Source organism: Zootoca vivipara, chromosome 15 (assembly GCF_965207765.1).
Source record: "Zootoca vivipara chromosome 15, rZooViv2.hap1.1, whole genome shotgun sequence".
NCBI classification, from domain to species: Eukaryota; Metazoa; Chordata; class Lepidosauria; order Squamata; family Lacertidae; genus Zootoca; species Zootoca vivipara.
In genome coordinates, this window is record NC_142598.1 from 23372801 (window position 1) to 23394925 (window position 22125).

The 22125-nt window shown below is 44.0% G+C and overlaps 1 protein-coding gene across 2 annotated transcripts in view; it reads right to left on the bottom strand.

Annotated features, from left to right (window-relative positions):
• Positions 1-22125, bottom strand: part of LOC118097814 (neuronal acetylcholine receptor subunit alpha-7-like) — a 126086-nt gene that overhangs the window by 6216 nt on the left and 97745 nt on the right. For both annotated transcript variants that reach the window (XM_035141063.3, XM_088659046.1), the window contains exon 9: positions 4506-4615. In XM_035141063.3, coding sequence (XP_034996954.1) covers positions 4506-4615 — 110 coding nt within the window. The remainder of the gene's footprint in view (positions 1-4505; positions 4616-22125) is intronic.

Sequence of the window (22125 nt, forward strand, 5' to 3'; positions counted from 1 at the left end):
TTTTTTAAAGACATCTGAAGGCAGCCCTGTTTAGGGAAGTTTTTTAATGCTGTATTGTTTTTAACACTTGATTGGGAACCGCCCAGAGTGGCTGGGGGAACTCAGCCGGATGGGCGGGGTATAAATAAATTATTATTATTATTATTATTATTATTATTATTATTATTATTATTATATTACCCAAACTGCTGGAAACAGAATGCTGAACTGGATTCACTTTTGGTCTTTCCCAGTGAAACGTTCTTCTTCAAAACTGCTTTTCCCTGCAGGATTCCAGTCCCATGTTTGCAAGGTGAGCACAAGGAAGGGAACCCAGATGGTAAGCATCTGGTAGCATGGACTAAGCACTGAGGCCCTTCACTAAGAGTTCAACAATAGCTAATAAAGTTATCTTCCGAATTTAAATGAGACTCTGTAAACAGACTGTCTAGCTCAGGCACCCCCACACTGCAGCCCTCCAGATGTTTTGGCCTACAACTCCCATGATCCCTAGCTAACAGGACCAGTGGTTGGGGAAGATGGGAAATGTAGTCCAAACATCTGGAGGGCCGAAGTTTGGGGGTGCCTGGTCTAGCGCCTGAACTTTCTGAGAACATCTGTGACTTTGAAATGAACCCTGCAACCAAAGGCTATCTAGAAGCTATTGCTCAGATTCCCACAAGGGCCTCCTGCAGTGACATGTAATAGATGCCAACAGGAATAACTCTTGGCATTCCTGCCTGCAGCTCTTGATTGCATCATAGCGTTCAGCTCCCAAGACATCAATGGAGCCTATTGAAGAAGCATAAAAAAGCACTAATGTGGCCCTGGTGGTGGATTTTTAATGTTAAAAAATTTCATAATATTATAAGCTGACACACGAAATGAACTTATTATATGGGATGAAGCAACTGTTGGGGCAACCGCACAATATGAGGTCACTGATTCTTCCAAATGATATTTATGTAATTAAAAAGCTGTCCGTAGCTTGTAATTAAAAAGTTATCCGTACCTTACAGGCTTGAAAAGAGAAAGTGGGGGGGGGGACCACAAGCTTAAAAAGTGGATTTGTCTCAAGGACCTAAAGTCCCAAGGCTAGTGACTCTCTTTGACAGGACCTGATTTACCACTAGAAAGCATGGCTCCATGTAGCTTTCTGCTTATCCCACACTTTCTAGACACCAGCCGAAAGGTTTTGCCCTTGCCCCACCACTTTCCCTGGGGAAACCCGCTCTTTAGTGATAAATCAGAGCCAGCGTCAATCCAGAGAAAAACCAGTTGACGTTTGCTCCTATTCAGCAATAAAGAGCGGGTTTTCCCCCAGGGGGAAGCGGTGGGCCAAGGGCAAGTATGGATGAGCCTCTGTGCCTTCAACTTTTTAGAAGCCGCAAAATCTCAAAAGGATAAAAAAAATGGCCCTGTATAAAATCTCTGCTGACCAAGTCCTCCCATAATAAATAAGGGCACAAACTAGCACAACATTCATTTTAGCTGAACAGATGTAGCACATGTGTTAAATAAAAATCTACTGAAATTAAAAATGATTCCTAGAGATTAGTTAGGCACACAAAAAAGTAACTTCCTTTGTACTGCAATATGTGAATGAGTGCTGAAATGAATTTGAGGAAGGAGAGTTCTAGTCAAACTATGTTTTTGTCCTAGTACAAGGATTAGCACAAGGGGATTCCCTGCTCTCATTCCCCCCCCCCCAAAAAAAAAAATTTTGCAGGAATGGGGGACCCGCAGAACAGATCTAGGGAATGTGTAAGGGAAGGAGAGTTGGAGACTGTTCAGTTGCATGAGAAGAAATCCCTGTGGTGACAGAGCAATCTGCTTAGCGCTACAGTGAACACAGCCCTCACTATTTCAAATTACTTTTTAAAATCAATTTTAAAATGTATGCTTCACAAGAGAAATGTATGCTTTACCATGTAGATGATAAAATGGCAACCCAATTGAGGCGTTCCATTTGTAAAATGAACAGAGCCTGCACAAACTTAAATCTTGATTTGCAACTTGAGTGGATTCCAATTAGAAACAATACTGCTAATACTGGGTTTTATGACATTACGTATCCTTTCAATTATTCTTTCAAATTATTTTTAAAAAGCAGAGGAACCATGAAAGACCATTCAAAATGACAGTATTCCTCTCTAAACATTCTTGTTATTATATCAGTTGAAATACAATGTTTCCAGTGTTCAACATAATTTCTAAATTTACTTATTTCTTCCTTGCCTTTTTGGAACATAACCAAATAGAAATGCAATTATTCAATGTATTCAAACAACCTTCTAGGCAATCCTCTATACTTGGCCTCGTTTATGTTGTTACACTTCTTTGCCGGCGGCCATTGTTGTAATATTGGTGTTAATATTATTTAAATTCAAAGTCAGGGCAAGTGGGAAAGGGGAGACTCAGTCCATTCCTCTGCTTCCTGCTGAACAGATGGCCAGCTCCATTTCAGAAAATATTATCCCAGCCCTAGATTGGACTTTTGATCCCCAGATAATAAATCCGCACAACTTTTTGCATGCCTATTTTCTCTTGCTGGATCAGGGCAGTGAACTTTATAATCAACCCATATAACCAGCAACATACAAATTAACAGAACTGTACATAATTGCTGCAATTAATTAGCTGCTAATAGCTAAAATGAAATAGCCAACATCAAGGCAAACTGCAGAATGTCCTTGCAAAAATCCATTGCAGGTAAAATTTATGCTGGTTAACCTCGAGTGCCACTCAATTAAGCAGTGGGATTTTGTTGGTTAGTGCTGCTCTCGAGGCAGCTCCTCCACCCCTCTTAAAATCAGTTATTTTTCAAGGTGGAAAATAATCACAGAACAATGTGCAATTCATTATAAACAGAAATGAAATCAAGGCAGCTCTCGGCTCCGTAGGAGAGACTATTTATGAGCGGGAGAGAAGCCTTTGAGACGAGAGTGGCAGAGAACCAGATTTCCAGGAAGAGAATTCAGACTCCTCCATAGATGGGGAATCTGTTAGGATGGCTTTCTTACCTAGCAAAGAGCTACAGGGAGGCCTGTGAAAGAGACAGGTAACACGGCCGGCAAGCAGCCTAGCAAGAGAACAACAGTGCTGATGTGATGGGAATCATAAGAGCAACAGTCCCTCCAGCCGTTTTGGTTTGTATGAGAGAAGCAACTTCTCAGTGTTCTGTTGAGGCGTCCTTTTGCACAGCTATGGAGATGTGTCTCCCTTGTACCTCTTCCAGGCCACCCTTGTGTTCACAAGCAAACATCCTCTTTATGATGTAGGCCTCCTGCATGCACCAATTACTATTCCATGAAAAATCCACTCTATTCTGAACTGCACGAGGACAGCAATGCCAGAATCTCAATGCAATCCTCAAGGCTTTTGGAAGGTAATGCCTGGCCCTGCAATCTTGTAAGCGCAGAATTTCTAACTATTTTATTTCTGCTGAAACACATAGGAATAGCTGCTGGGGAAATTAACCACGAGTTAGCTACAGGACAGATTCTGCAGGCATCCTCGATTTTGACTTCTGGAGACTTTGCTATGTCAGCAGGCCTATGCCATTGTTTAAATTTTATGCTCTTGAGTAGCCAAATTTCCCTTGAGTAGCCAGTCATTTTAATGATTGCATCATTTTGAGCCCTGAGGAAGTTTGATTTCACCACTGGAGGTGCACTTCATTGTCTCTTGAGACAGACAGATATAACAAGATGTTGTTTTAAAATGTCTTATTTATATATAAAATATATATACTACTATATATAAAAATGACCCAGGTGGCGCTGTGGGTTAAACCACTGAGCCTAGGGCTTGCTGATCAGAAGGTCGGCGGTTCGAATCCCTGTGACAGGGTGAGCTCCCGTTGCTTTGTCCCAGCTCCTGCCAACCTAGCAGGTCGAAAGCACGTCGAAATGCAAGTAGATAAATAGGAACCGCTATAGCGGGAACGTAAACGGCGTTTCCATGTGCTGCTCTGGTTCACCAGAAGTGGCTTTGTCATGCTGGCCACATAACCTGGAAACTATACGCCAGCTCCCTCGGCCAATAATGCGAGATGAGCGCCGCAACCCCAGAGTCGGTCACGACTGGACCTAATGGTCAGGGGTCCCTTTACCCTTTACCTTATATATAAAAATATAATAACTGAGTGGTTTACAACCATCATATATAAAACCATACCATCAAAGACTTGGGAAAAGGTTAAAACCAGAAAGCAGCTAACTATTAAGTTATTGTAATGGTTTGTAAGTGGGAGGTTTATGAATACTTTTACAAATAAGCAAATAAATATAAGCCAGGGACTGAAGTGGCCAAGTGGCCATCAGTGCTTCTCCAGAAACCTACACACTCTGGATGGGTCACAAATTGTGCAGGCTTAGTCGAAAGTGAATGGGAGCCTATCGTATGTGAGACACTGACAGAATTGCGAGCTTCTCTTTAAAATAATTCTGTTCTTCCTATCGCCTCCAAAACAATTATATATATTTATACATGCATGTTTCTGAGATTCATCTGTTTGTACTTACCCATTGGGGCATCTTTCCAGCTTGAGGGTCGTGATGATGGAACTGGAGAACGAGAACCGTCACCACCACAGATAAGCCGACGATGACCATGATGCTTGCAAAATATTGTGCTGTGCGTTAAAAGAGGGAGGGAGAAGATAACAAATAGTTACTTAGCCTTTGGGGGCTCCCAGAGCACTTGGCAACTTAGTTTTATTTTCACAGCCTCGGCAGCACGGTAAAATGGCATAAGAATATGCAGTGTATTCTGCATTGCAAAGTTATAGCCGTTTAACATTTGTCAATTTAATGCGTTTTAAAAGAAGAAACTAGAAACAAAAAATAGACACACTTCTTGAATTTAACAGGATGCATTCTCTTTTAGTCTTTTCCTAAGTGGTTGTGTTATACCACTAATTACAGATTAAATACAACGTATCGTTTGTCAACACAAATGACACAGGTGGCGCTGTGGTATAAACCACAGAGCCATGGGCTTGCCGATCAGAAGGTCGGCAGTTCGATTCCCTGCGACAGGGTGAGCTCCCGTTGCTCGGTCCCTGCTCCTGCCAACCTAGCAGTTCAAAAGCACTTCAATGTGCAAGTAGATAAATAGGTACCACTGTGGCGGGAAGGTAAACGGTGTTTCCGTGCACTGCTCTGGTTTGCCAGAAGTGGCTTAGTCATGCTGGCCACATGATGCAGAAAAACTGTCTGTGGACAAATGCCGGCTCCCTTGGCAAGTAAAGCGAGATGAGCGCCGCAACCCCAGGGTCGTGCACGATTGGACTTAACGGTCAGGGGTCCCTTTACCTTTACCTATCATTTGTCAAGAGCCATTCTGTGTGCGCACCCTCGCCTTTAGGTTGGCAACTTGTGGCCCTGTCTTCATTTTATGGAGACGCGACAAGGGGAAATGGGGGGGCAGAAAGTGAGGCAAAAAAGAAGGTGCCCCACCCATCTCCCACACTAGCCTTGCCTAATGGTAGCAGGTACACCTGACCAACCACCCCTGAGGTTCCCCCCACCCAACCTGCTTCAGGTACTCATTGCCATAATTGTGGACACCCATAGGTTGAACACGGGAGCAACACGCACACAGCCAGAAATGCTTTGAAGGTTTTAACTTTAGCAGCTTGATCTCACAGCAGAACTAGCAAATCGCTTTTCCTTTTAAACTCATTTACCGCCAGAGTCAGGTGATTGGCTACAGTAAAATAAAATAAAATATGCAAATATCCTCCACCACACAAACAAAACAGGCTGACTAGTCTTCAGCATTCTCTAATATTCTGCAGATGAAAATAAAAACCCACTCTTGTGTATTTGAAGTGTGCTCATTTGTCCAGGAGAAATCACTGACCGAGACACTTGGACTTTGCTGAAAGCTCATCTCTGCCTTTGGTACACTGAATTGATTTACTCAGCAGCGCCAGCATATATTAATTTTTTGCTCCAATTATCCCTATTTATCTACCACCACTCATAGAATTAATTTAATTTGTTGTGGCCCTGGGGAGGAAGCTGGGTTCTGAAGAACCATTTGAGCACACTAACAACGTTTTAGAAAAGATATACCCCCAAGCCTGTTAACTAGAGGAGAGATCAGAAAAGGAAGGCTGTCCCTGGTAAACAAGAGAGAATTGAGGTGTATGGAATTGTGGCCCCAATGTTAATTTCAATCCCCAAAGGAGAAAGAAACCTATAAAAAGAATACCTTATTAGAGAGGTCTGAACTCTGCATTGGCTAAATTTGAACACCACAATAAGCCATAGTTTATCTTGTGGGAAAGGAGCCTACTGGCCTCCCCAGGACTGAGGCAACCCCAGGGGCGGAGGGAGGGGGGTGCAGTGGGGACAGACCGCCCCAAGTGTCTTCACTGAGGGGGGTAATCAAACATAGAGCTACACGCAACCATACAGTGGTACCTCGACTTACGAACGACTGGACAACCGAATTTTTTGACTTACAAGTGGGATAAATGGTCGCACGCCTACGAATTTCTCAAAATCCGAACGGAAACCGCGGCGGTTTTAGATAGGGTTTTTTCGACTTACGAATTTTTAGATGGGGTTGCTTCGACTTACGAATTTTTCCGTTTCCAATGCATTCCTATGGGAAATCGCGTTTCCAATGGCGCTTTTCAACTTATGAATTTTTCAACCTATGAAGGTGCCTTCGGAACAGATTAAATTCATAAGTCGAGGCACCACTGTACATGGGAATACAATATCAACTCTAACAGAACTCTTTATAATGTCAATAGGGCAGCAAATAATGGTATACAATATAAACAACTTATAGAAGATACTCTTCATACATAACTATGTAGACAGCAGTGTCTACATAGACTTATGAGCACTGTTCCTTTGTATGCATTCATTCATTCTTCTTTCTTCTTTGGCGATCACTCGTAGCCGAGTAGGATTGTCTTCCATAAACACGATTTTAGCAATGGGTCCACGATGGGGCCATGAATATATTTCTATCACCTATGATTCTGCTGATAAAGCAATGACGAAATCATAGAATTATCCGGAAATACTGTTCTGTTCATCTTGACAACTGATTATAATTCAGCATCATTGGAACATTATACCACTTACCTTCTTATTTGATTTTTGACAATTGACTTTCTGATTTTTGATTAGCAGAGACTTCCATAGACTTTGAATCCTGCTTTATTATTTATGCATTGAAGAGTATCTTCTATAAGTTGTTTATATTGTATTCCATTATTTGCTGCCCTATTGACATTATAAAGAGTTCTGTTAGAGTTGATATTGTATTCCCATGTATGGTCACGTGTTGCTCTATGTTTGATTCTTATTTGAATTGCAACACAGTGGTCTGTTTTTTTGATTCACTGAGGGGGGTGGCATTTGGTAGTCGCGGGTGGGCAGCGCTCTGAATGTCCGCCATCGGCGGCTCGCTTCACCCCCGGCTGCAGGGCGCGCACACCACTCCATGCACCCGAGCAGCTATCCCATGCCTGGAAGGGCACCCTCTGCACCCTGCACCCCTCGGGAGCGCGCCTGCCCTGGGCACCGTGGGCATATGCTCCACCACTGGGGAACCCCCCCTCCAGTGCACCATGACAATGAGTTTGGCCACTTCCACTTCTGATTTCAATAAAGCACAATTTAACATTACGTTCTAACCCTAAATTGTGGTTAGTTGTAACCACAGTTCAGTGAAATAAGCCAGCTTCGTAAACAATGGCTTGAAGTTGGCTTGTTTCAAACAAACCACAGTTAAATTTAACCATGATATGATACTAATAATCTTTATTGCGGTCCAATGACCCAGAACATGTATTCAGAATAAAATACAGATTCATACAGACAACCCCCCAGGGAAGGAGGACCGAAGTGCTATTTGTTTAGTCATGGGTATGATTAACCATGATATGTCAAATAGGTGATATGGAAGCTGAGATTAAGCATCAACTACTCTTTGCAGCTGCACCAGAGGAGGGAGGCGACAAGTGTGAAAACCCCAGGCTTGTTCCTCTCACAATAAACTCTGGCAGTGCCCGAACACAGCCAGTTCCACGATTCTTTCATGGAACTACTTCTTTCACAATGCTGCAGAAGCTGGCCTGGCACCGATGGAGCCTAGCGAGTTAAGAGGCCAGAATCACACATTGCTCAGAATTCAACAGCCTCAAAACAGCTGTCCCTTGAGAAATGCTAGTCATAACACCATACATGTCTGCATACAAATGGGCAGATCCGACAAGGTGAAAAGAATGAAAGAGGTACCACATAACTCTTCAGATTATTTGCTCTATCCCCTTGGAGAACCAAGGGAAATGGCAGGGGATGTCAGAGTCCAAAGCAAATGTGGCACCCCTCCTTCCACTCTCTCTTCTCCCTTACCTATTATTTTTTTCCCCTTGCCCCCTGCATGGAATTAGACTGCTTAATCCAGGCTTCCACAACCTCAGCCCTCCAGATGTTTTGAGACTACAATTCCCCTCATCCCTGACCACTGGTCCTGCTAGCTAAGGATCATGGGAGTTGTAGTCCAAAAACATCTGGAGGGCCGAGTTTGAGGAAGCCTGCCTTAACCCAACTTGACCTTAAGGGTTAAAGCAGTGATGGGCAACCTTTTGAGCTTGGAGTGTCAAAATTCGCCAAAAAACTGAGCATAACTCGGGTGGTGTGTCACTTCGAGGAAAAAAACCATAATTTCACGATATTTATAGTTTAAATAACAAAAATGTATAATTGTAATATATAACTGTATTTAATAAACCAAAACCTAATTATTTAACCAAACCAAAAAACCCTTATTTATCACAAAGTGCCCAGAGTTGTTGAGCTTTTTGGGGGGAGCTGCTGACCAAAGTTTTGGAGGTTTTTTTGGGGGGGTGCAAAAGTTGCTTTGCTTTTTGGGGGGGTGCCCCAAAGCTGTCATGCTTTTGGGGGGGGGGGAAGAGAACAGAAATAAATGATGAATAATACCTTCGCTGGAACTAACACGCAGCACCGATATAGTCTGCCAAAGCGCCAAAAAAACGCAGCACAGAACGGGTTAAAAAATGAACGCTGTTACACTCAATCATCGTCTGCCAAAGCGCCAGAAAAAACAGCACAGAAAGGGTTAAAAAACCAATCTCTGGCTACCAGCAACAACAACAACAAAAAAGGATACGGGTTTTAACGGCAGAGACAATGGGTTTTAACAGCGGAGACAAGCTGTAGCGTGAGGAGGAGCGGGAGAACAAATGGGGGAAACAACAACAATAACAGCGCGAATGGGCCGGTGGGGCGCGTGCCAGCAGTGAGGGCTCTGTGTGTCATGTCTGACACACTTGTCATACCGTAGGTTCGCCATCACTGGGTTAAAGGCAGCACTTAAATAAGAAAGAGCAATGTTAAATGCAACATGATACCATACAACTACAGCTTTATGGGAAGTGTAGATCACCCCTCACAACGCAACAATCCCCAGCACCCTGAACCAAAGTACATTTCCCAAGTTTCTTCGGTGGAAGCCAAAAGAGCTACACAGGCATAAAACTGGCGTAGGTTTCTAACCCAGATAACCACAAGACCTCAAATATTTGCAACAGACAGCCCTGCTTGCATTTGCCCTCTCCCCATCTGCCTGCACGGCTGGAGGTATTAACTTTCACTTTTGCAGCTAATGTACAGAAACAAGGAGTTCACCCCCTTGTGCTAATGCGATGGGTGAGTCGCTCCTCCAGCTCCGCTGTAACTAGAGTGCCTAATGAATTTCCATTCTGCTCTGATTCATTCTTTGGAAAGCACACCGCAGGACTGCAAAATGTGCCAGGAAATTGAATTTGGACCACCATACCTGGATGAAAGCCAGGGATGTTGTAGGTGATGGATGACAGGTGCCACCTGAAAAAAACATGCATCCTTGCCAGAGCTTTAATGCTCTTCTACAGTGCTGTTCCACAAGAGCATTAAAAAAACACCAACCCAATAACAATTGGTATATCAGCCAGCAAGAAGCAAGCAATGAAATGGGGAAATGAATAAGTCCCAACTCCTCCCCATTGCAAAGGCACTGCCTTGGAGAAAGACTACTTGCAGCCCTGCCTTCCAAGATGCAAAGCCGTTGCACCCAGGGTGGGCAATTGAGAGCATGTAGGTCAGGTGGGTGCGGGGGTGGGGAGGTCCTTTGGCACATCAGAAGTTGCTGGACTCAACTGCCCATCATCCCCCGCAAGCATGGCTAATGGCCAGGATGATATGAGTTGGCCACCTGCAACATCTGGTGGTGGGCCAGTGAGTCCCCACAGGTGACAGAGGTTGTGTTGTGTCCAGTCTCATCACCTCTCTGCTGGAAGGGGAAGCTTCTTACCTGCAAGACATGAGAAGGGAACTGCCATGTGCACTGCCAGAAACAGTGCAGTGCAATGTTGCATTGTTAGAAGTTTATTTAGGGAAGTTTTTTTAAAAAAAATGACTGATGTTTTCATGTATATTTTTAATCTCTTGTTGGAAGCTGCCCAGAGTGGCTGGGGAAACCGCTTAAACGCTGCGCACGGCTCTCATTTCGTTCCATAAGATGCACAGAGATTTCCCCTTGCTTTTTAAGAGGGAAAAGGTGCATCTTATGGAGCAAAAAATACGGTACTCTATAAACACTGAAGAGGGTCGTCAGAGGGTTGTTGTGGCTACTCTAGAGTAACTCCGCTTGAGTCCAGTTTGTCTTCAAAGACGTTTATTGTGCTAATTATTTACAATGTAGAGACAGCTTAAAAACATGACCTCTCATCCCGAATCAGAATCCGGCAACGGCGTACATCTGTTCCTATGCCAGCAAAGTAGTCCGGGCACCCCAAAACGCCACCCCCTTGACCTACATTGCAATGCTCTCCTCATTTTTGGCGCCGGAAGGAGCAATGCCCTTTCAGTTTCCTCCCTCAGCAGTCGGTTCCCTGGCTCTGCAGTATCCCCAAGCGTCTGCCTGCCTCCATCCACCTCCGAGCTTTCCCATTGTCCTTCACTCCGATTTCTCTCCCTCTCCGAGTCTCCTCCTCCCCCTCTGGCTGCTTCAGAACCACTGGTGCTCTCTGTACTTGATGAGGTGGACGTTAGGATGATGGGGGCTGGCTCCCTGTAGGGAGTCCCCCTTACAAGTATTTACTGTATGTGCTCATTCTTTCGACCCTTTATTGTGGACGGTGAGCAGTAAGATGCATTGGCTTCAATTAAGACAAGGCAAAAAAAATATCAATTATCTGGAATCACTAAAGACCTCTCGGGGCCTTTCTTGCAACAACAAATTTTTTATCTCAACCAGATGCTATATTTCTTCATCCTATGCAACTAATTCCCACTACAGTTTTGATGGATCACGATACTTTATTTTCCTTTGTGTTCTAAACTGTTCCTTTTAGTGTTGATTGGAAGCGCTGAATCCTTTAGAGATTTCTCTGTCCCAATTATAAACAAAACTCTCTCTTTGCTGTGTAGAGGCCAAAACAAGTTGTGAATTAAGAAAAGAAAAGAAAACCAAAGCTATCAGTTCAGAATCTGACTGCTGGTGATAATATACCATTACAGCCATCTCATATTTTTGGTTTTAGCATACATAATGCTGTATCCGCTAACAATTCCTCAGCAACATAAGATTTTATTGACTTTTATGTTGCTTGAGTTCATTAAGTGATTAATTGCGCTCGACTCCTAACAGTGTCATGGGACTCCCTAAAAAAAGCAAGGAAAATGGTTCAATTTCCCTGAGTATAATTTTTTAAAAAGTAAAAACAAAAACAAAAAAACCCAAGCTGCTAGACTGGTAGTAGTTAATTTCCATCTGTCAGGGCTTGCCAGGCTACATTCAACCCAGAAGCTATATCTCCTGCTGCGTGGGGATGATGGAAAGACACTAAAACATGTTCCATGCCACTTTTTTTTCACATTGCTTTTCAAAAGCACATCAGAATGGCTCACAAAGTGTAAGAGTGCGCACAGCCGTGCAGACCAAGTGTTCCTGTTTTCCAGGGACAGTCCCAGATTTACAGAAGCCATCCCAGTTTCTGATTCGAATACCCTTTAGAAGACATCTGAAGGCAGCCCTGTATAGGGAGGATTTTTTTTTAACTCTTTACTATGTTTTTATATATGTTGGAAGCTGCCCAGAGTGGCTGGGGCAACCCAGTCAGAGAGGCAATATATAAATTTATATATATATATATATATATATTAATATTATGGAATAGGACATCTCTATTTTCATCAGAGACATTTTGGAGAGTATGCAGTGGAGCTTTTTCAGTACCTTGGAGAGTGCTCTTGTTCTGCATTTCCCATATCACGAATTCTCTGCAGGAAAGCAGTGCCCAGCTCCTGTTCGCCAAACAATATTTTCCTGCTTTTCAGCAGAAGCTTTCGGAATGAGTAGCATAAGCATATTAGCTTGTGTGTGAGAGAGAAAGAGTCAGAAAGAGGTCTCAGAGCTGCATTGCGATTGGCCTTTCTGTGCAAGTACTACGTGGAGGGTGATCATAGAAGTCCCTTTGGAGCCATTGTTAAAATCTGGATTCTTCTATTTCAAAGTTTTCATCAGGGATCAGGACACATAGCCTTTTCATTTGCCCACAGAGCAAATCTTTGCAACAGCTGAACGTAATGCTCCCTGGCATGTTGGTACGACACAGTCCACGGCTAATTAGCCATCTTGCTTGCCTTCGTTTCAAATTTGTGTGGCGTTGAGTCTCCCTTCATCTTTCGGGCAGCTTGTACATCAACCAGAGGAGTCTGCGATGGAACCTGCTTCCATTTTTATCACAGCAACTCCTCGCCCTGTAGCAATGCAGCTGTGGCATTTACCCTGCCTACCCTTTCAGTTTTGTGGCTCACAGCTATTGTTCTCAGCCTCAGCCTCAGACTTGCGGCCGGCACTCATGCATATGTGTGAGTACGTGCATAGGGAGGGGAGGGGAGAGAGAAATAGATTTATGAGGGATGAAATCACCATTACAACCTCTCCACTTCACATTTTGGGGAGGGGGACGGGGAGAAAAAGAGAGAAGCAGAAGCTGCTTACAGACTGCCAGATTGAGAGCCTAACCTGTAAATCATGAGCCGACTGACAAGTCCCTGCAGTTAATGTTCAAAGTTACGAGGCCTTATTCATTTTGGATCCCTTGGCTTCGCATATTTCTCTGGTGTACGAACCTGAGTTTTCCCATGGAAGGCTACAAATGGGCCAGGGGGCTGCAGGAAATCACAGCAACTTCTGTAGAGAGGCCTGGGAGAAGGGAAAAACAGGTGCATACCCTCCAACATTTCTCCAATGAAAATAGGGACATCCTATTCCATAATAAGGATAATAATGATAACAATTTTATGATTTATATACCCCATCCATCTGGGTTAAAGACTTCCCTCTACAGGGCTGCCTTCAGACAGGGCCAGCTCTGCAAGGGCGGGGGCGCCGGAGCGATCTCCGCCCCTCAGTGCCAGGGCGCCCGACCTGCTCGAGACTACCCTGCCTTCAGATGTCTTCTAAAGGTTGTATAGTTACTTATCTCCTTGGCTCGGGGGTCGCTTAGCTCCATACCCTCCAACATTTCTCCAATGAAAATAGGGGCATCCTAAGAAAAAGCAGGAAGACTTCTCTAAATCTGGGACTGTCCCTGGAAAATAGGGACACTTGTGAGGGTCTGCGGAAAAATCCATACAGATACAGTGGTACCTTGACTTATGGATGACTCGACCTATGAATGTTTCGAGTTACGAACAGAGTTCCGCCCGCCATTTTGGATGCGGTTTAGATAGGATTTTTTTGACTTATGAATTTTTTTTTTAAAAAAATCCCCATTGGCTTCGACTTACGAATTTTTCGACTTACGAGGGTCTATTCGGAACGGATTAAATTCGTAAGTCGGGGTACCACTGTAGGCACTTTGTAACAGAAACATGTTTAGCCTTTCATTGTAGCTCCCTGATTTTGTGGCGCTCTCTCTCTTTCTCTTTCTCTTTCTCTCTCTCTCCCTCTCTCTCCCTCTCTCTCTCTCTCTCTCTCTGTGTGTGTGTCATAACCACTCTTTTGAGGAAGACAACGTTCAGCCCTCTATCAAGAAATTGCATTTCCCCCCCTAGTGAGATGAACTGAAGCTTCTAAATACTACTAAGAAATTGGGGAGGGGGGGAAAGAGAGAGAGACTTCTGGGAAAGGACAAAGAGCCTGTGGCAAAATGGTACTGGAACTAACACAACCAATAGCAACAAAATATGCCGTGAAGGTGGATGGGATATCGCATTGTCTGCTGACTGGCTCAGCTTGCAACCAGCCTCCTCAGGCTTCGTAGTTTCTCCCAGATTCCCCAGTCCAAAATAGCATCAAAATAGTTCACACAAGTTGCAGAAGAAACTGTAAAACGATTATTGGACTGTGCCACTTCTGACTCTGCAGATGGGGGAATCACATCACACTAAATATTCCTCCATGCAAGAAAAAAAACACCAAAACAAAACACCACAACCCCGGCAACTGTGGACAGGCAACTAGATACCAAAGAGAAACACTCTAATTAGCCTTTACATTGACACCCTAGTTTTGAATGCAGAAGGGTTTGAGGTTGTTTTTTCCTCATGGTGAAGCATTAAACCATACGCCCGCCTACCTGCAGGCTGAATACTCAACATCAAAATTCACAGAAGAGAGGTTTGTGGAGCAAATTCATTTCAGCGCTAAGATAAACATTCCCTTTCCCTCCAGCACCCTAAGGCCTGGTTTTATGTATGCATATGTGTGCTTCAATTTCCTCATCAGAGATTTGTCTCTCTGTAGAGGGAAAAAAACAATAATGTAGTCTGATTTATTTCTTTTTCTTTTTTTTAAGTGTATCACAAGTGTTCATTTCACTGCAGTACAATGCTACCTGATCAGCATAGTATTGATGGGGGGGGGTGGTCATGCCACATTTCAAATGATCCGCAACACACTCTTTCCCCTACACAGAGCTTGATCACCATGCTGCGAAACCAACTTTTCAAGTGATGCTGAGGACATTTTTAGGATGTGGGGTTTTTTTTTTTTTTTTGCACAGGGCTTGAAGGGCAACCCCAGAGTTATCAGACAGCCCGTCTTGAGCTCTGCAGGCATATTTAATTAACAAACAGTATTCTTAGAGAAGCTGTGCCAGCGTTAATGATGCCGGCACAGACGTAAAGAGATTATGACAACTTAAGAAAACACTAAACAGAACCCGGAGTTCTTAAATAAATAAATAAAAACCACCCAAAGCATTTCCCACCTCATTCTGTTTGCGTAACTGTTTTAGAATAATTAGGATTAGCCATGCTTGCTTACTTGATAAGGACACAGGGGCAATGTTGCTGTGGCATTGATTACTCCCTCCTGGTACCAGCCAAACCACAGTTCTTTTACGTCAAACACTTTCCCCCCTTCAAAACCAGGCATGCAGAAGCCTATCAGGAGCACACACTTATATCAGTTGTAAAGGTAAAGGTAAAGGGGCCCCTGACCATTAGGTCCAGTTGTGACCGACTCTGGGGTTGCGCGCTCTTCTCGCATTATTGGCCGAGGGAGCCGGCGTATAGCTTCCAGGTCATGTGGCCAGCATGACAAAGCCGCTTCTGGCGAACCAGAGCAGCACACGGAAACACCGTTTACCTTCCCGCTGTACCTATTTACTTGCACTTTGACGTGCTTTCGAACTGCTAGGTTGGCAGGAGCTGGGACCGAACAACGGGAGCTCACCCCGTCACAGGGATTTGAACCGCCGACCTTCTGATCAGCAAGCCCTAGGCTCAGTGGTTTAACCACAGCGCCACCTGGGTCCCATATCAGTTGTATGGAAGTTTAAACCCCATGTCTTTCCCTGGCAATGCAATTTGGAGTGGGGGCTGAGAATTCTTTGGTGAAAAACCCAAGCCCCCTCTCAGAATGACAGCTTCCAGGATCCCCTGAAGGCCGCTCCCCATCCCGGGGGGGGGGGTACTGTTGCAGGCAGGCCACACACTCTCCTCATGCACAGCGGGGACGTGGCAGTGCCTCCGCATCATAGGGGAGTCCCAGCCGCATCATGCCCATGGCCGACCAATCCGGTCAGCCGGGGTGTGTGGCTTACCGTATTTAAGCAGCTGCCCGGCCGGGGGTTCTCCCTCTTGGGTCCATGTGTTTTATTATTCAACAAAAGAGGGAGGGACACACAAGAAGGATAAAGACTCTCAGGCCATTTTAAGGCCACACTGCAACTGTGAGGCTGGAGCAGCAACAAAATACTTGCCTGGTGTAAAAGATAAGGATTAATCGGACTGAGATGTTGCAATGGGAGGACTGTTAGGTTGTGAGCTGAAACCAACCCCACAAAATCCCAGTTAAACTCACTCACCTCATTAGAAAGAAAGAAAAAGCTTTTGATCAATCCCTCCTAGGTGGAAAAGCCCTTAGGCTGCATCTACAGAAGCAGCAGAATGTGGCCGGAGCCCTGAGATGGCAGAGTGCACTTCAGACTCCAGCGATCACATTTTTAATGTTCCCTTATGCTTTAACCAAAACAAACCTATCTGCAAACAGCAAATTAGCAGAGCAGGGGAAATGCTGGCCAAAAATGCACTGCCATGATAAACTAGCTTTCTACTAACAGTTGACTTAAAGTATCCTTGCCAGAAGGATACTGACAAGCTGGAACGTGTCCAGAAGAGGGCAACCAAAATGGTCAAAGGCCTGGAAACGATGCCTTATGAGGAACGGCTTAGGGAGCTGGGTATGTTTAGCCTGAAGAAGAGAAGGTTAAGGGGTGATATGATAGCCATGTTCAAATACTGTATATAAAGGGATGTCATATAGAGGAGGGAGAAAGGTTGTTTTCTGCTGCTCCAGAGAAGCGGACATGGAACAATGCATTCAAACTACAAGAAAGAAGATTCCACCTAAACATTAGGAAGAACTTCCTGACAGTAAGAGCTGTTGGGCAGTGGAATTTGCTACCAAGGAGTGTGGTGGAGTCTCCTTCTTTGGAGGTCTTTAAGCAGAGGCTTGACAGGCATATGTCAGGAATGCTTTGATGGTGTTTCGTGCTTGGCAGGGGGTTGGACAGGATGGCCCTTGTGGTCTCTTCCAACTCTATGATTCTATGACTGTTTTTAAACACAGCAAAATGTTCAGAGTGCACAGTCTACCACCTCCGAAGTCTTCCAGCTCATTATTCTGCATGAGGACATCTTAACCAGAGTTTCCAAAGTAATAGGTACTCTCAAGGAATCTCAATTAATAAGGAACAAAGCTGTAGTATAGGGGCCTTGTTCGGATTAGCATGAGGCATATGCCTAGGAACTGAAATCCTGCCGTGGGAGCAGAAGGATGCAGTCCAAATTACCTTTGGGCATGCTTTCCCATCCTATTATTCTGCAAAAAGGAGTTCAGCAGTTTGAGCAAACGTCTGGCAATTACAAGCCTAAAAGGAATGTAAACTCTGGTCCTTTGGTGCACTCTTTGAAAGTCAAACAGCTGCATGATGCATTGCAAGTGTGCAGAAAGCAAAAATAAAAAATAAAACAAGCCAGTCTGTGCACACATTTCCTACAGTTGGTGGTTGCGTGCGAAGAGGTGATCTGAAGAGTCAGTCTGTGGGATAGCTCAGCTGGTAGAGCATAAGGTCCTTCATCTCAGGGTCTGGGTTCGAGCCCCACGTTGGGCAAAAATATCCCTTCTTTGCAGGGGTTGGACTAGATGACCCTCGTGGTCTCTGCCAACTGCACAATTTTATGATTCTAAACTCTGGAACTACACCAGGCATGAGGAACCTTTGTCCCCCCCAGATGTTGCTTAACTGTAACCCATCAATCCCTGTCCTGCTTGCAAACTTCCCAAAAGGGCTACCATGAGAACAGTTTGCTGGACTAGATGGGTCTTTGTCCTAGTCTAGCCGGGCTCTTATTATTTATTTACATGTGTTTCATTTATAAAATAATTATTTATATTGCCCTCTCCCAAAATATCAGGGCAGGATACAGCAACCTTTTTTAAAAAAATACAAAAAACGAAACCTTTCTTGCCTTCTCAAGAAAATTATAGCAACTGCATAGACCTGCCAACATCAAAAATATTCAAGAGATGCACAAAGGGTTAAAAGATGCCTGCCAAATCTCTGCTGGAAGCGTGTTCCATAGCATGGGACCAGCGATACTAAATGCTTGATTTCTGGTTGAAGCCAGCTGGCCACCTGTAACATAGGGGACTCTGGGTGATATCAGTGACTGGACTGGAGTAGAAGGGCAGTCTTCATCGCCTGGGTCTTCCACCCCACAACAGCCAGACCCCAAGGCTGAACTGGTCCTTAAAGTATCCTGGACCCAAATTGGCCAGGGCTTTGTCTACCGACACAAACACCTTGAACATGGCCTGGTAGCATACAGACCCTCCAAGTGCCCCTATTTTCCAGGGGCAGTCCCAGATTGACAGAAGCCATTCCGGTTTCTGATTTGCTCCTGGAATGTCCCGCTTTTCCTTAGGATGTCCCTATTTTGATCTGAGAAATGTTGGAAGGTTGGGAGCCAAGGAGCTCAGTAACTATACAACCTTTAGAAGAGATCTGAAGGCAGCCCTGTATATGGAAGTTTTTAAAGGTTTAATGTTTGGTTATGTTTTTATATATGTTGGAAGCTGCCCACGGTGGCTGGGGCAATAATAAATAATAAAAATAATAAAGTATAATATACTTTATAATAAAGTATAATATAAATAATAAATAATATAAATAATAAAGGACCCAGGTGGCGCTGTGGTTAAACCACTGAGCCTAGGGCTTGCTGATCAGAAGGTTGGCGGTTCAAATCCCTGTGACGGGGTGAGCTCCCATTGCTTGGTCCCAGCTCCTGCCAACCTAGCAGTTCGAAAGCACATCAAAGTGCAAGTAGATAAATAGGAACCACTACAGCGGGAAGGTAAATGGCGTTTCCATGTGCTGCTCTGGTTCTCCAGAAGCAGCTTTGTCATGCTGGCCACATGACCTGGAAGCTGTACACCGGCTCCCTCGGCCAATAATGCGAGATGAGCAACCCCAGAGTCGGTCACGACTGGACCTAATGGTCAGGGGTCCCTTTACCTTACCTTATTATTAAATAGGACATCCCTATTTTCATTGGAGAAATGTTGGACAGCTTATAAAAAACTAAAGGCTTGAAATTCCGGACTAGGCCTAAGGGCAGCTCCTTTCAGTAATCCAAGTTTATACAGTGGTCCCTCGACTTACGAACTTAATCCGTTCCGAATGCACATTCGTAGGTCAAAAAGTTCGTAAGTCAAAAAGCGGTTTCCCATAGGGAAAAAAATATTCAGAAAAATCCGCAAGTTGAGGAAACCGCCTTTAAAATTCGTAAGTCGAGGAAACCGCATTTAAAACCACCAACGGTTTCCGTTCAGATGTAGAAAAATTCGTAAGCGTGCGGCCATTTGTCCCGTTCGGAAGTCAAAAACTTCAGATGTCAAGCAATTCGTAAGTCGAGGTGCCACTATATTGTCTTCTAGTAATGCAAACACCCCAGGAGCTCGCAGAGCTGCTACTAAGCTTGCAGACAGGCCAGGGTCATGTAGGAAAGTGGTACCTCTACCTGCCAAGGTGATGAGAAAGAGTATATGTGACCATCCTGTTCTATGAAGCAGCGGTGACTTGCAAAGGCAAACTGCACAGGGACCTCTGTCATATGAATTTACCATAAGATTCTACACCTTGTGGGGAGAGGAGACAGAGAAGGGAGGTGGGTAACCAAATATATATGTCTTATGAAAGTATATATCTTCACCCAAAGTAGCAGAATCTATGCTCTGGCAATCTAGTCTCCTTGGCCTAGTTCCTGCTCAGGTGGTAAATCTGGATCCAGGCTGTACAGCTTCAGCCTGCAGGGGACGGGTTCGCATGGTTCAACGCTCCCCTCTGCAACAACAACAATGATAAAAAATATATATATTCTAAAGATAGAAGCACATGGAGATGCACCCGGCAAGCTAGTTCTAGCCTAGCCTGCAGACTAAGATATAGTGACACAGAAAATCAAGGGACCAGAAAAAGTTCTCTCCCCAGCTTAACACTTTCCTCGCTGAAGCAAAGAGACAAAGGAAAACGAAGGGGTGGAGGGTTGAGCGGCAGCGGCAGCAGAACAAGGGTGAGCGGAAGACGGGAGACGCAGGGAGAGATGAGTCTTATTTTCCCTGCCTCCAGCACAATACCACTCATGGTAAATCTTTTATCTTGTAAAATTAAATAAAAAATGTACCACTCTAAGTGTCAGGCAGACACAGGTCTGCTAGTCCCCTCAGGTAGTTTTTGTAGTGAAGTGTCGTGCAGCAAAAGATTACCCCCAAGTGTGTTTTGTGTGGCTGAGGTTTTTGTCCTCAGTCATCATGGAAGAAATAGAGGGGTAAATGTACACATACAATAAGCCTTAGGAACATTTAACATTGTAAGTTTGGGGGTGCAATGCCAGGATAAGTGATAATTATTCTGAAGGTGCAACTCAAGTTCATTCTGTACTTCCTCTCATGAGGCAAACAGCCTTGAGGAATAAAGTTCTACTTGGGATGAATCCCACACACCCGAATCCTGACTGGATTTTCCACCATTCTGATACGGCCATCAAACTTTTCTTAAAAGCCGGAGAACTGATTTGGCCCTTAAATGCTGGATCTTGCAAAGATTCCAGGAGGTTAGGCTGCAAATCTAGCTCAGAGCCTTGTGGCACTAAATGATTTACAGCAGCACAATAAATCTGTAATAAATCTCCGAGTCTTTAATTAACAGCAATAAATCTGTTGGTCTTTACTGTGCACAGCACCCCCGAGCTTTTAAAATGTTTTAATATGTATTGTGTTTTATATTAATTTGTTTTATATTACTAGAAAAATGAACTAAACTTTTTTTAAAAAAAGAAAAAACCCAACAACTTGTTGGTGTTCTTAACAGCAAAGACGGCATCTTCTTGCCATGTTAAGACAAGTGTGAATTTGTCTGAGCTGAAACTATTCGCATCCCACCATTTTGCTGAATCTTGGAAAACACCTCCTTTCTTATTATGGTGATTTATTTATTTGAAATATTATCTACTAGTCCTTTACATTTCCCTTCCATGCTTTTAGTTCTCAGGTGGTTTCCTTTGCTCTCAGTAGTCTTAACCTATACAGTGGAACCTTGGTTTATGAACACCTCGGTTTACGAATTTTCAGTTTACGAACGCCGCGGACCCACCTGGAACAGATTAATTCACTTTCCATTACTTTCAATGGGAAAGTTCGCTTCAGTTTATGAACACTTCAGTTTATGAACAGACTTCCAGAACCAATTACACCCATGCTTCGGGTTAAGTACGCTTCAGGTTGAGTACTCCGTGGACCCGTCTGGAACGGATTAATCCACTTTCCATTACTTTCAATGGGAAAGTTCGCTTCAGTTAATGAACGCTTCAGTTTAAGTACTCCGCGGACCATCTGGAACAGATTAATCCACTTTCCATTACTTTCAATGGGAAAGTTCGCTTCAGTTTATGAATGCTTCAGTTTATGAAAAGACTTCCGGAACCAATTGTGTTCATAGACCGAGGTACCACTGTAGTCAAATCTGATTATTTTATGGGATCACGCATGCGTCTACCTGCAGAAGAAAGGAGGAACAGGAGCCAAGAGGAGAACCAAAACATCCAACCAGATGTCCGAAAGGTGAATGTTCACACAAAATCATTTCCAGGAAATAAAGTTTTCAGTGACATATAACTATATTAGAAGTGAAAAACCCAAACCAACAAATATTTGGCATAGCCTTACACAGTTATGATCATATCAACACTGAAACCCCTGCATCATTGGCAGGTTCCAGTTTGCAATGTGCTTCTGAACCATTTGCACAAGTGCAAGAGACTACAGCGAGTGCTATTCGCATTGACTCGCTGCCCGTGAAGTGGAGGAAGAAGCACACATTATCATTAAGCTGCGTGTACCAAAACTGGCTAATGAACGCTTCAGCATCATCTTAAGTGACAGTCGGCCAAGAGTTTGGGCACAGCCTCAGAGATGATTTCAAAGACTGAAGCTGAGCCATTAGAGATGAGCCAAATCTAGTCATTTCCAGTGAAGATGTTTGGCAGTGTCAAATACGTAATTCCCTTCTGGACATTCTTAGCACTCTTTGCA